Genomic DNA, 13,704 nt, shown 5'->3' on the forward strand with positions numbered 1-13,704 from the left:
CTGGGTTTCGTAGTCAAGCTTTCTGACCAAGAAAACACTCCCAGTACTCGGACTAATGCTGAAGGTGCCGTGGTTGTTGTTAGCCATGATGCTGTAAGTGATGTCGGCATTGGAACCCGAGTCTGAGTCTGTTGCTGTGATGGAAGCCACCAGCTCCCCAATCCTCATGTTCTCTAGAACATCCACTGTCATGGTGGACTTGGGGAAGGATGGGGAGTTATCATTCTCATCCAGAATGCTAATGCTGAGCAGACAGGAAGAGGACAGAGGAAATGCTCCAGAGTCTTCAGCTATGATCTTGAGAGAGTAAGAGGAAGTTGTCTCATAGTCCAGCTTTCCAACCATCGTGACTTGGCCAGAGCTGCTGTCTAGGCTGAACTGGTTCTCCTCATTACCCTCGGAGATGTGATAGCGCAGAAGTCCATTTTTGCTCTCATCCATGTCGGAGGCAGAAACCCTCATCAGCTGCGTCATGTTCGGTGCCAACTCCGATATGGAGGCTTGGTAGATGTCTTTGGTGAATTTAGGGGGATTGTCATTTATGTCTTGGATATAGACCTGCACTTTAGCCTGGTCCTTGAGAGGCTTGGGGAGGCCCTGGTCGCACGAGACAACCATGAAGGTGAAAACCGCAGTACCGCGCTGCCGCATCAGAGACTCTCTATCCAACCGCAGTGTGCTAGTCAGCTCTCCTGTGATGGCATTCAGTTCAAAGTTGGGCTGGGGGGTTTCAAAAGAGAAGCTCACCTCACTGTTGGGACCAAAGTCTTTATCCTCAGCAAAAACTCGCCCAACCACTGAGCCCCGTGGCTGCTCTTCCTCAAAGCGAAACACATAATTAGTGCTGTTGAATAGGGGCCGGTTGTCATTGACGTCGTCTAGAATGACAGTCACGTTCACACTGGCGCTCAGTGGCTCCACCGCCCTGTCACGCGCCACCAGCAGCAGACAGTACCTGTCCTGCACTTCCCTGTCTAGTTCTGCCTTGATGTACAGCTGTCCATCAGGGAAAATACCAAAAGCGTCATTACTGTTGCCACCTGTGATGTCATACACGATTTCTCCATTTAGTCCGGAGTCTTTATCCACGGCCTCCACCTTGAAGAAGCGGCTGTTCACCGGCTCGGACTCTGGGATGATGACCTCATATGACAGCTGGTCAAACACGGGAGCGTTGTCGTTGACATCATACACGCTAACCGTCAGAATGAGGCTAGAGGTGCGTTGGGGAACTCCGAGGTCAGAGGCCATGACCTCAATCTGGTATGAGCTGGTGGTTACTTCTAAAGGCCCAGTGAGTGTGATGAGGCCATGTTTCTCATGAATATGAAACAACCCTTTAGGATTTTGCTGTAGGCTGTACACCACCATACCGTTTGTTCCTTCATCTGGATCAAAAGCTTTCGCCTGGAAAATCTGATGGCCTGTTCTCCAGTTCTCCACTGCGCTGACATGCTCTACTGGATGAAGGAAGTGTGGTGCATTGTCATTCAGATCCTTCACTGTGATGTTCACTAGCGCTTCACCTGTAACGTCACCTCCTCTGGCTATGACCTTCAGCTGGTAAAACGCCTGCTCTTCCCTGTCTATCAGACCAGTAGCCATTATGTGTCCTGAGGCACTATTAACAACAAACAGGCCTCTTTGGTCCCCTGACGCGATCAGATAAGTGATATTAGTGTTCAGATCGACCGTAGTGGCAGATACGCTCCCTATGACGGAATTAGGGGCCACGTTCTCAAACATCACAAAGCTGTATTCTTTCTGGCCAAAGGTGGGAGGGTTGTCCTGTGTGTCCACCACAGTGATGGTGACGACAGCCTGCGTGTGTGAAGGGCGTCCCCCGCCGTCCACGGCAGACACTCCCAGCTGGTAGGCTGTTTTCTCCTCTCTGTCCAGCAGCAGCAGGGTGGTGATGCGGCCTGTGTTGCTGTTGATGTGAAACTTGGACGTGTCACCCGCAGTGATGGTGTAGTGCACCGTGCCGTTCTTCCCCAGGTCCGGGTCGGAGGCTGACACGGTGGTGACGTAGGAGCCAGGGGGCTCATTTTCTTTAATGTTAGCAAAATACTGCACAGGGTAGAACACGGGCCTGTTATCGTTAATGTCTTTTACGGTGACATTGACTTTAGCAACAGAGTGTAGAGGTGGAGAGCCTGCATCAGTAGCTTTGATATGGAGCAGATAGGAACTCCGCTCTTCTCGATCCAGGTCAGCAGCCATGCTTAACATTCCTGTCGCTGCGTCTAACCGGAACAGCGCCTGCGTGTCACCTGGGGTCTCTGGGTCAAAGGTGAAGTGCACTGTGCCGTTAGCTCCTAGATCCATGTCTGTGGCAGACAGCAGCAACAACTCGGTACCGGTGGGAGAGTGCTCGACCAGTGCCACGTGGTACACGCTCTGCGTGAATGTGGGAACCTGGTCATTCACATCCGTGATGTTCACGATGAGTTTAGTGTAGGAGATCTTGGGCTGCAGGCCCTGGTCTTTGGCACTAATGTTCAGCACGATTTCAGATGCTGTTTCCCTGTCGAGGGCGGCGGCACTGGTGACCAGGCCGCTGTTCTCACTAATGGCGAACCAGCCCAAGCTGTTTCCAGACACCAGGGAGTAGCGCAGGTTGGCGTTCTGCCCAGAGTCGCCGTCAGTGGCCGAGACCCCTTTAACGTAGCTGCCTTTGGGAACGTCCTCGCTGATGTCAACTCTGTACTCTGCCTCCTGGAATATGGGTGGATGGTCATTAATATCATTCACAAATATGACGAGGCTGGCGAAGGAGGAGCGGGCGGTGGGCGCGCCGTTGTCAGACACGGACACGGTGAGGTTGTACGAGGAGATGCGCTCCCTGTCCAGCACACTGGCCACTTTGATTAAGCTCAGGTTGGGCACGGGTGAAGTGTGCACCTCAAAATGGCCTTGCTCATTGCCACCAAGAATAGAGACGGATATGTTGCCGTTAGCCATGGAGGAATCTGAATCCGACACGGTTAATAACGCTACCACTGTCCCGATCTGCGCGTTCTCATCCACGGATGCAAATTTAGAGGTGGTGGGGAAGTATCGGAACTTCACTACTGGATCATTATCGTTCACGTCGAGGAGTTTAACAGTTGCTTCTGTCCTGCCTGAGAGAGCAGGGACTCCGTTATCCACCGCATGTACAGTGAGGGAATACTCTTTCTTACTCTCGTAATCTAAAGCCTCTTTAATAACAATAGTACCTACTTTAGGGTCTATTTGAAAAGGAGTTCCTTCATCTAAAAAGTACCTGATGTCCGCATTGGTTCCTTCATCCTGGTCCGTGGCTGTTATTTGTAAAACACTTGAGCCAATCACAGCATCTTCAAATACAGTGCTCTGATATTGATCCAGGGCAAATATGGGTGGGTTATCATTAATATCCTGAATGGTGACGTTTACTTGCAGGTAGCCATATTTTTTGGGGTCTCCTTTGTCCTCCACCTCGATAAGAAGTTGGTAAAAAGGAGTCAGTTCTCTATCCAACCCCCCTGTGGTCGCCAAGTGCAAAAACGCGCCCTCTCCGCTAGGATTGACAGTAATATCCAGGCGAAACTTCCTCTGCTCGTTACCGTTAACAATTCGGTAGGTGGTGTGATCTACTCCGTTGGTGCCGATGTCCGCGTCGGTGGCGGTGTCCAGAAGGACCAGTCTGCCACGCGCTGCGTCCTCTTTGAACGACACGATGATTGACGCATCTGGGAATATTGGCGAGTTATCGTTTATATCCAGAACAATGATGCGCACTTCGGTTGGATACGTTGGCTGGCTCGACAGAACCACCACATTTATGATATTACTCGGTAGGACCTCTCGGTCAATTACAGACGAAGTGTATATAACGCCAGTCGTGCCGTTTATTGCAAAAAGTTTGTGGTTCTCACTGAAGCGGTATGTGAAACTGGGTTTGGTTTCTATAGTGCCCACATAAGTACCGACCGGCTGTTCTTCCAGTACCTGAAACTCTTGACGAACTTGACTGGACGAGGAATATTGCAATAAAGTCCACAGTATTAACAAAATCGAGCGAAATCTGCCCAAACTCCTACCTGAAGGCGCCATAGTCAAAGTCCCAACGCACCTTTCTTGGACAGAACCTCTGACCCAGATGCATCCACACCAAATAAGTTTAGTGTTACCGCATTGTAGTCCAAACGGAGTTTCAAAAACGACCCAAAGTTGCGTTCTGCATGGATTTATTTCCCACTTTATAAATCCTTTATGTCCTGGAGGTAATTGCCGTCTGCTGCTCTGTGCAGAATCACGTAGATGCAGGAGTGACACGTTAGACGCGCACGAAGCAGCGCGGCTCGGTTCGGTTCCGCTCGGCTCGGTTCGGTTCGTCCGGCTCAACTTCAATACTGGGCTCCGCTCATATTTCCAATGATGGAATAGTTTCCATTGTGAAGAACGGAAAAGTTCCAGCTCTTAGAAAATAACCTTATAACTGCAAAAGTCACTTCAAAACAAATAATAAAAGTTGGCAGATAGGTGCAACACACTTCAGCGGACCGTTTGTGTGTAAGTCCAACACTGCTGTCCTCGGAACCGCGGTGTCCTGCAGAATAACGGCGGTGCGCTCCAGTCTTGCCGCCCCACGCTCCTAGTAAGTTAGAACAAAGCACAAGTTAAGAAACTCCCACCCACCTGTAATCCCATTGGATAAGGACGGCCGGCCCCGCCCCCCTCTGTCTCGCTCTTCCATTGTGAAGCCCAGACCCACATGGTGATTTGTGAACATGAGTGTCAGTCAGACTAATCGTGGTTCTCAGGACGGGTGCTTCAGCAGGTAGAAATGTTATTCCCCACGATTATATTAATCCTGACACCAGTCACGTTATAACACACTTTGATTCAGACGTAACAGTAAATTAAATTAAATTAAACCTTATAATATATTTATTTATCATTTATAAATACTTTCATACTTTTTCCTTAAAGTACACTTAACACAAATAACCCACTATTATATTGCATGTTTTCTGAGTCGGCAATTTTTATTTTCCATCATTTATTTAACTGTAAGTTCTAAAGGTCTAATTACAGGAGCCTTCAGGACCATCAATATATTTAAAGGGCTGCAGTTAAACTGGTTATCGGATCACCTCCACGACGTTCATAGCCGCCCGTTTGGGTTTCCTAGTCGGTATTCCACAGGTGTGTACTGCCCTCTAGTGGTTATTAAAATTAATATTTCATTGAGTTTTCATACTTTGTGTGGTCATAGTATATTGACTTTGATCGTTATCGATAACGGAGCAGGCACCGTGGTGCGGAGACGTGAGACCCAGGAAGGTCCTTCAGCAGGGTCCTTGCGCTTTAATATCTGTATTTGTTTGCTGTCTGTTTGTGATTCTGCGCATATGGAAATGACTTTACACACGCGTGCCTGCGAGTGATTCACATTAGATGTGGAGTAGATTGTGCGCCAGATCTTAAAGCAATCAAGACAGTGAATATATGAAATGGAATACAGACATTATATTACATTATATTATTTTATATTACATTATATTATTTTTCATTGCTGATGTGCAGAAAATGTTCCAAAACAAAAACGTTTCTTTTCTCAGACTTTGCTGAATTTATTTACTGAAAAACACAAGTTTTTTCAAGAATTAAATGTTGAATTCATGGCAGACATTAATGTAATCCACCCTGGAAGACAAAAGCACCTTCAGGTTCGAAGTAACCTCAAGATTCAAGGTTTCATATGTCACAGACACCGTTATACTGTTACAGCCATGCACTACAGAGAGTAACATCATCACACCCCCACACAACACTGAGTTACACCGTTACACCCCTACACAGTTGTTCAACCATTACACCCTAACACAACAATTATAGTATTACTCCTCAACACCACAGTGAGTTCTAATTGTAACATCCCTACACAACAGTTACTGTTCCAAACCTCCTGGACACCGGTGGCAGCTGACTGCCAATATCAAGTGAATAACCAGGAAGGCTGTGACCATCACATTCGTTTTTCATTTATACATGTTCACTGGAAACAAAACAAATCTTTTGTGCATTGTATTTCATCTTTTGTCCCTGATGTGATGGATTTAGACTGATTGAGCCATAATTAGGATTTAATAATCCATAATTCCAGAGTCACCACACAGTTAACTGACAGATATGATTGAGTAATGCCGTTGAATGAGCTGTTCAAAGATGTCTAAGTGTGTGTCAATGTAAATCGTATAACCATGGAGACGTTAGCTTGTACTTGCAGGGTTTTGTCATGGATTGCTAGTGTAATGCTGCTTGATATGTATAGCACATATTCCATGAGGTACTGTGGGGAAACTAATGCATAGAAAACATTTGGTGTTAGACGGGAAGACCAGAGAAAATTCAGTCCTGTCAGGACACCTCTCTATTATCAGGACCCCTCTGTCCTGTCAGGACACCTCTCTCACCTCACTCTGGAACACTCTGGAATGCTCTGGAACACTCTGGAACTCTCTGGCCTCTGTTCTGTTGGACCTGGGTATTGTTGTTTGAGGACGAGCTCTGGCCTGTCACCTTTCGGGCTGGATGGGTGATGTATTTGGTCTGAGGAGCAAGGCGTGTCTGAGGAGCAGGGCGTGTCTGAGGAGCAGGGCGTGTCTGATCAGTGTGTCCACTCTGATACTCACCACATTAATGACTTAATGAGGGTTTCGTGAGAGGAAGCCACGACCTTGGCCCGACTAGCCTTGTTTTGAAAGGTCTATGTATGTTATCTCAGATCAGTGCTGAACGGCCTGTACATTGTTATCTCAGATCAGTGCTACAAGGGACACTGATCTGGCCACAGCTCACTTTAGACACAAAGCCATGTGTGAAATATATACGTGGCCACATCCATTAGAGTGCAAGCAAGAACTTTCTGTTATGACCTATACCTCTTTCTCTTTCACTTTTTTTCTCTAACTCTTTCACCCTCCTTCTCTCTCTTAATTTCTCTCATATATCAGTCACATACAGTCTCTCCCTGTCTCTCTCTCATCCAGTCTCTCATTCTCCCTGTCTCTCTCTCCCAGTCTCTCTCTCTGCCTTCATATCTCTGTCTCCCTGTGTCTGTCTCTCTCTCCCAGTCTCCCTCTCTGCCTTCCTGTGTCTATCTCTCTCTTCCAGTCTCTCTGTCTCTCCCAGTCTCTCTCTCTGCCTCCCTGTGTGTCTCTCTCTCCCAGTCTCTCTCTGTCTCCCTGTGTCTGTCTCTCTCTCCCAGTCTCCCTCTCTGCCTTCCTGTGTCTATCTCTCTCTTTCAGTCTCTCTGTCTCTCCCAGTCTCTCTCTCTGCCTCCCTGTGTCTGTCTCTCTCCCAGTCTCTCTCTCTGCCTCCCTGTGTCTGTCTCTCTCCCAGTCTCTCTCTCTGCCTCCCTGTGTCTGTCTCTCTCCCAGTCTCTCTCTCTGCCACCCTGTGTCTGTCTCTCTCCCAGTCTCTCTCTCTGCCACCCTGTGTCTGTCTCTCTCCCAGTCTCTCTCTGTCTCCCTGTGTCTGTCTCTCTCCCAGTCTCTCTCTCTGTCTCCCTGTGTCTGTCTCTCTCCCAGTCTCTCTCTCTGTCTCCCTGTGTCTGTCTCTCTCCCAGTCTCTCTCTCTGTCTCCCTGTGTCTGTCTCTCTCCCAGTCTCTCTCTCTGCCACCCTGTGTCTGTCTCTCTCCCAGTCTCTCTCTCTGCCTCCCTGTGTCTGTCTCTCTCCCAGTCTCTTTCTCTGCCACCCTGTGTCTGTCTCTCTCCCAGTCTCTCTCTCTGCCTCCCTGTGTCTGTCTCTCTCCCAGTCTCTCTCTCTGCCACCCTGTGTCTGTCTCTCTCCCAGTCTCTCTCTCTGCCACCCTGTGTCTGTCTCTCTCCCAGTCTCTCTCTCTGCCTCCCTGTGTCTGTCTCTCTCCCAGTCTCTCTCTCTGCCACCCTGTGTCTGTCTCTCTCCCAGTCTCTCTCTCTGTCTCCGTGTCTGTCTCTCTCTGTCCTCTTTTCTCATGTTCTTCTCTCTTTGCCTGACAGATGTGTTTGATCTCATGAAAATTAATGTACAGCACTCTAATTTCTTTTGAAATAAAAGACGCACACACACACACACACACACACACACACACACACACACACACACACACACACACACACACACACACACACACACACAAAGCAACACAAACATGTGTGCGGAGGCTCTGAGATCAGCTGTTTTAATCCATTCATGAAAATCTACACAGGGTCAGAGCATCAGGCCGTGAGACTTCAGCAGGACACAGGACCAGGATGTGAGACCTGAGCACAATACAGAACAACACAAGACTATAGCATATACAGCTAGATGGGAAAGGAGAACTCTGTCCTTCATTTCATGCTGGAAACAGCTGGTAAATTGATTTATAGCACAGACATGGGCTTCGTTGTGGGGACATCAGTGAGGTGAGTTCAGTGTTCGTTCTACTAATGGGTCTTCAGAAGTGTAAGACAGAGCAGTAACTGTGTTTCTCACAGAGGACCAGCAGAATTAAAGAGGCTCTTTCAGAATGACAGGATGGAAGTTAAACTGGCCCGAAAGCTCTCAGTGGAGCTGCTGCCTGCTTGTGTTTGGATAATGTGTTCAAGGTTTAAATCAGCGGTTTAATTTCCCCTGGATTCTCCCTTTCCACCCCAAAACTGACACACACACACTCTCACACACGCCCCACCTCCCACACACACACACACACACACACACTCACACGCCCCATCTCACACACATACTCTCACACGTGCCCCATCTCACACACACACTCTCACACACGCTCCATCTCACACACACACTCTCACACATGCCCCATCTCACACACACACTCTTACACACACACACACACACACACACACTCTCGCACACACAGTCTCACACAAGCTCCATCTCACACACAGTCTCACACACACCTCATATCACACACACAGTCTCACATACGCTCCATCTCACACAAGCTCCCTCTCACACACACAGTCTCACACATGTCCCATATCACACACACAGTCTCACTCATGCTCCATCTCACACATATAGTCTCACACACTCCCCATATCACAAACAGTCTCACACACGCCCCATCTCACACACACAGTCTCACACACGCCCCATATCACACACACAGTCTAACACACGCCCCATATCACACACACAGTCTCACACACGCCCCATATCACACACACAGTCTAACACATGCCCCATCTCACACACACACACACACACACACACACACACACACACACACACACACACACACACACACACACACACAGTAGAGGTGCAGCAGGACAAATAAGCTTTAATCAGTAAGTGTGGAAAGATTCAGAACAGCTGTATCTGGGACAAATCCACTCAGCAGCTACTTTATTAGAAACATTTATTCAGAAACACACTGCAAAGGTACAGCCATCATCTGTGTGTGTGTGTGTGTGTGTGTGTGTGTGTGTGTGTGTGTGTGTGTAGGGGTTGGTACTGAAATTCTCTTCTTTATAACCCCTTTGGGGCAACAGAAATGTCTAACTGTGCCTCCATTACTTTAGGTAGCAGCATACTGAATCTTGCAGTCGTACATTTGAAATTTCCTGTGCCCCTAAAAGCAAGTCTCCAATAACCGAGCACGGAAAAACCAGGTGAATAATATCATTATATTTAATAAAATGAGTTTTGTGTGATGACCTTAAATGTGAAGCTTTAGTATATTGTGGAGTGTATATATGTGTAAGACATTACTTGTCATGATTTCCATCTGGACAGAGAGAAAGGCTGAATGTGTGGAATTTTCCCACTCAAATAAACACAGAGTGGTACAGTAATGAACCATGTTAAAGGAGAATTTAGCCTTACACAGTGTATGGCCAAAAGTATGGCTAGTCTTCCTAAAGGAGTTTAGGTGTTTCAGCCACACCCACTGTGAACCAGTGGGGAACCGTCAGGGCCCTCTACGCCCTCTCAGAGGGCATAAAATATTCTTAAAATATAAATATATATAATTTTAATTTATAACGTTTTTTTAATCTACTTACAATTTGACAATTGACATCTAAACAATTACAGAAATATAAGCAAATAAATTATTCACCCGTGTCTATTCAATCTGTGTTGGAAGGTGAGGGGTTAAGTGGAAGCCTGTGAGCCTGTGTCTCCCCCTATCAGGACTGTGATGCACAGGACTGTGTTAAGCAATTTTTTTCCGGCGGGAGTGGGCCCAGGTTTAATGGCCACGGTTCGCTACTGCTGTGAACAGATATATAAAATCAATAATCTATCCACACAGTCTCTGTAGATACACCCAGGCAGTTCAGAGGCAGAAGAATCTGGTGTTATTTGAAGTACTAAGTGTTGTTACTGTGAAACAGAAGCATCTTAGAGCAAGATCAGCCCAGATTTAACTGAGTAGACCATGCCCCCCCCACAGAGCGGCTCCACCCAGAGGTGAAGTGTGTAGCAGATAATCCTCTTCTGTCCTCTGGTGTATCTCACTACAGTCCCACACTGTCTCTGGAAGCATCAGCACGTGAGCTGTTCCTCAGGAGCACCAGGACGTGGGCTTCCCTGCACCATCAGCTGCACACAAGCATCAACTAGATTGGTGTAAATCACTCCGCCTGTCTCACAGACTGTGTGTGTGTGAAGCTAAAATTGCTGCCAAAGAGGATTTAAAACATTATTAAATAAAGGGTCTAAATATTTCTATGAATAGGAGATTTCAGTTACAGAATTTTTTTTACTTGAAACTCTCTAAAAACATGTTTTCATTTATGAGGATTGTTTTATATATTCAGAATAATGTGTAAAAATGTCCTTTCTAAATATATAAACACATACACATCTGTTACGAACTCTCACAGCAGAGTCACTCTCTCATCTCTGGCTGTGTGTTTCACCTGAAAAAGACTCCAGGTGAGAAACTGCGGTGCACTAAAGTAAAATAAATAGAATAAAAACTGTAGTGAAGTACACAGTGTCCAGAGAAACAGGACATTTCAGACAGAGGACATTTCAGACAGAGGTCCTTCATCGGCTGTTCAAAGTACTGAATTAGTCTGATTCTGAATTAGTAGAAAGATTAATCAGTTTATGCAAGGAAAAAGTAAATGTTTTAATTTAATTTAATTTAATTCAGTGAATGAATAAATGAATGTTATTTAAACTGGATTCTCCTCTTACTAATTTAAAAACTCTTTGTTTGAAGGACCTCTGTCCTAAATGTTCTATAGGAAATAGGATGTTTTTGGACATGTTTTGATCCTTCACCAGCTGTGCAAGCAACACGCTTCTAAATTAGTAGGACAAAATCTGCAAAAAAAGAAAAAAGTAGATGTTTAAATCATAACATTTATTCTATGGGGTCCTAAAATTCCAAGAGTATAGATCAATTATTTTTCTTTGCAGGCCTTCTTTCGGTTTCTTCAATATTAGCTGATGACATCTTTGCAGTAGACATATACAGTATCCTCTTATAAACGAGACCAAAGGCACACGTGTCAATAGTAATATAAATGACCACTGCACCTGACCTAGATGGGTTACATGGAAATTTATTAACACGGGACACTTCACCCTCATCCTCATCAGTCCCATCATCATATAAATATGAATATTATTATTAAAAGAAAATTTGAACATTACAACTAATCCTGACAGGAAGTCTGGGCCCCACTGTTCTACTGAACAGTTCATCATTGTGTACATGCAATAACTGATTTGCTGCACTAGAGGGACCCATTTCACAGGGCAAAAGAAATCAGAGCAGAAAACCAGGAAGCTTCCCATAAAGAGACTGCTAGCAGGTTTAGACTCAATAAAGCTCTGCCCAAAGTCTCACATTGCTCTCACTACCATGTTCGAGAACAGGCTGAGAAAAAAGAAAAGAGAAAAGAGAGACCAATATGAATTTAACAGAAATATATTACCAGAAACAGATCAGGTTTAAGAAAAAAAGTCAATGATCCACACAAAAATAGAGAAATACAATTAGTTAAACTCAGTTAAACTCAGTATAAATTGAGCATTGCTGGTGACTAAATTAGATTAGATTAATTAAACTGTTCATTTAGAAAGTATCTCTGTGCCTTTCATTGTTTCTTCTTTCAGGCAGATTTGCTTTGTTAACACATACTGAGATTCTCTTCATGTCAGTGATCATCTTCTACATAACCCACAGTAAGTCAGGGATGTGTCTGAGGTATATGACCATGGCCAGCCCCGAGATACCCTACTCTACCCAGCCCTGGGGTACCCTACACTACCCAGCCCTGAGATACCCTACTCTACCCAGCCCTGAAGTATTCTACTCTACCCAGGCCTGAGATACCCTACTCTACCCAACCTTGAGGTACCCTACTCTACCCAGCCCTGAGGTACCCTACTCTACCCAGCCCTGAGATACTCTACTCTACCCAGCCCTGAGATACCCTACACTACACAGCCCTGAGATACCCTACTCTACCCAGCCCTGAAGTATTCTACTCTACCCAGGCCTGAGATACTCTACTCTACCCAACCTTGAGGTACCCTACACTACCCAGGCCTGAGATACTCTACCCAACCTTGAGGTACCCTACACTACCCAGCCCTGAGGTACCCTACTCTACCCAGCCCTGAGATACCCTACTCTACCCAGCCCTGAGATACCCTACACTACCCAGCCCTGAGGTACCCTACTCTACCCAGCCCTGAGATACCCTACACTACCCAGCCCTAAGGTACCCTACTCTACCCAGCCCTGAGATACCCTACACTACCCAGCCCTGAGATACCCTACTCTACCCAGCCCTGAGATACCCTACACTACCCAGCCCTGAGGTACCCTACTCTACCCAGCCCTGAGGTACCCTACTCTACCCCAGCCCTGAGGTACCCTACACTACCCAGCCCTGAGGCCCCCTACTCTACCCAGCTCTGAGGTACCCTACTCTACCCAGCCCTGAGGTACCCTACTCTACCCCAGCCCTGAGGTACTCTACACTACCCAGCCCTGAGGCCCCCTACTCTACCCAGCTCTGAGGTACCCTACTCTACCCAGCCCTGAGGTACCCTACTCTACCCAGCCCTACTCTACTTTACGGTACATGGATTGACTGGCAGAGTCCTTGAACAAGGAAGGAATTCTGCTTTAGCCACACTACAATACACAGTTATTAATGCCCAGTGATTCATAGCTACTTACTTGCTGTGGTCATTAGAAAGCAACAAATCAGGACTGGGGCAATAACTTCTGTTCTCCAACCTTTCAAAAAGAAAACATAATGCTCATTAGCTCCAGCAAGCCCCAGCCCAGACAGACCGACCAATACTCCTTTCACAGTCAGGAGTTTGTGTGTGTGTGTGTGTGTGTGTGTGTGTGTGTGTGTGTGTGTGTGTGTGAGAGAGAGAGAGAGAGAGAGAGAGAGAGAGAGAGAGAGTGAGTGTGTGTGTGGATAAAACATAAATGACAAGCTCTCCTGTGTATCAGATTCTTCCTCCACCAGATCTGCAGCTGCACTAACCATGCCAGACCACTAGAGGTGCTAGGGACACAGTGGAGAACAATTTCTGCTATGTGTGTTCTACCTTTGGTTGATGGAAGACACAGGACTGCAGACTCACACACCTGCCCTTCCTCACACCTCTTAAATGATGGAGATGCGCAAGACCTGCAGACAGCAGCTCCAGTTTGAACACAGTGCATGTTGAGAAATGCCCAGTGCTGCAATAGGACA

General features: G+C 46.6%; 1 protein-coding gene across 2 annotated transcripts in view; it reads right to left on the minus strand.

The window, feature by feature from the left end:
* The window catches only part of fat4 (FAT atypical cadherin 4), a 92,696-nt gene extending 88,091 nt beyond the window's left edge, over positions 1–4,605 (minus strand). For both annotated transcript variants that reach the window (XM_076988110.1, XM_076988119.1), the window contains exon 1: positions 1–4,605. This exon is cut by the window's left edge and continues 1,026 nt beyond it. In XM_076988110.1, the coding sequence (XP_076844225.1) occupies positions 1–4,080 (4,080 nt within the window). In that variant the 5' untranslated portion in view covers positions 4,081–4,605.
* Between the last annotated feature and the right edge of the window lie 9,099 nt (positions 4,606–13,704).

The sequence above is a fragment of the Brachyhypopomus gauderio genome, chromosome 2, assembly GCF_052324685.1.
Source record: "Brachyhypopomus gauderio isolate BG-103 chromosome 2, BGAUD_0.2, whole genome shotgun sequence".
Lineage (NCBI taxonomy): Eukaryota > Metazoa > Chordata > Actinopteri > Gymnotiformes > Hypopomidae > Brachyhypopomus > Brachyhypopomus gauderio.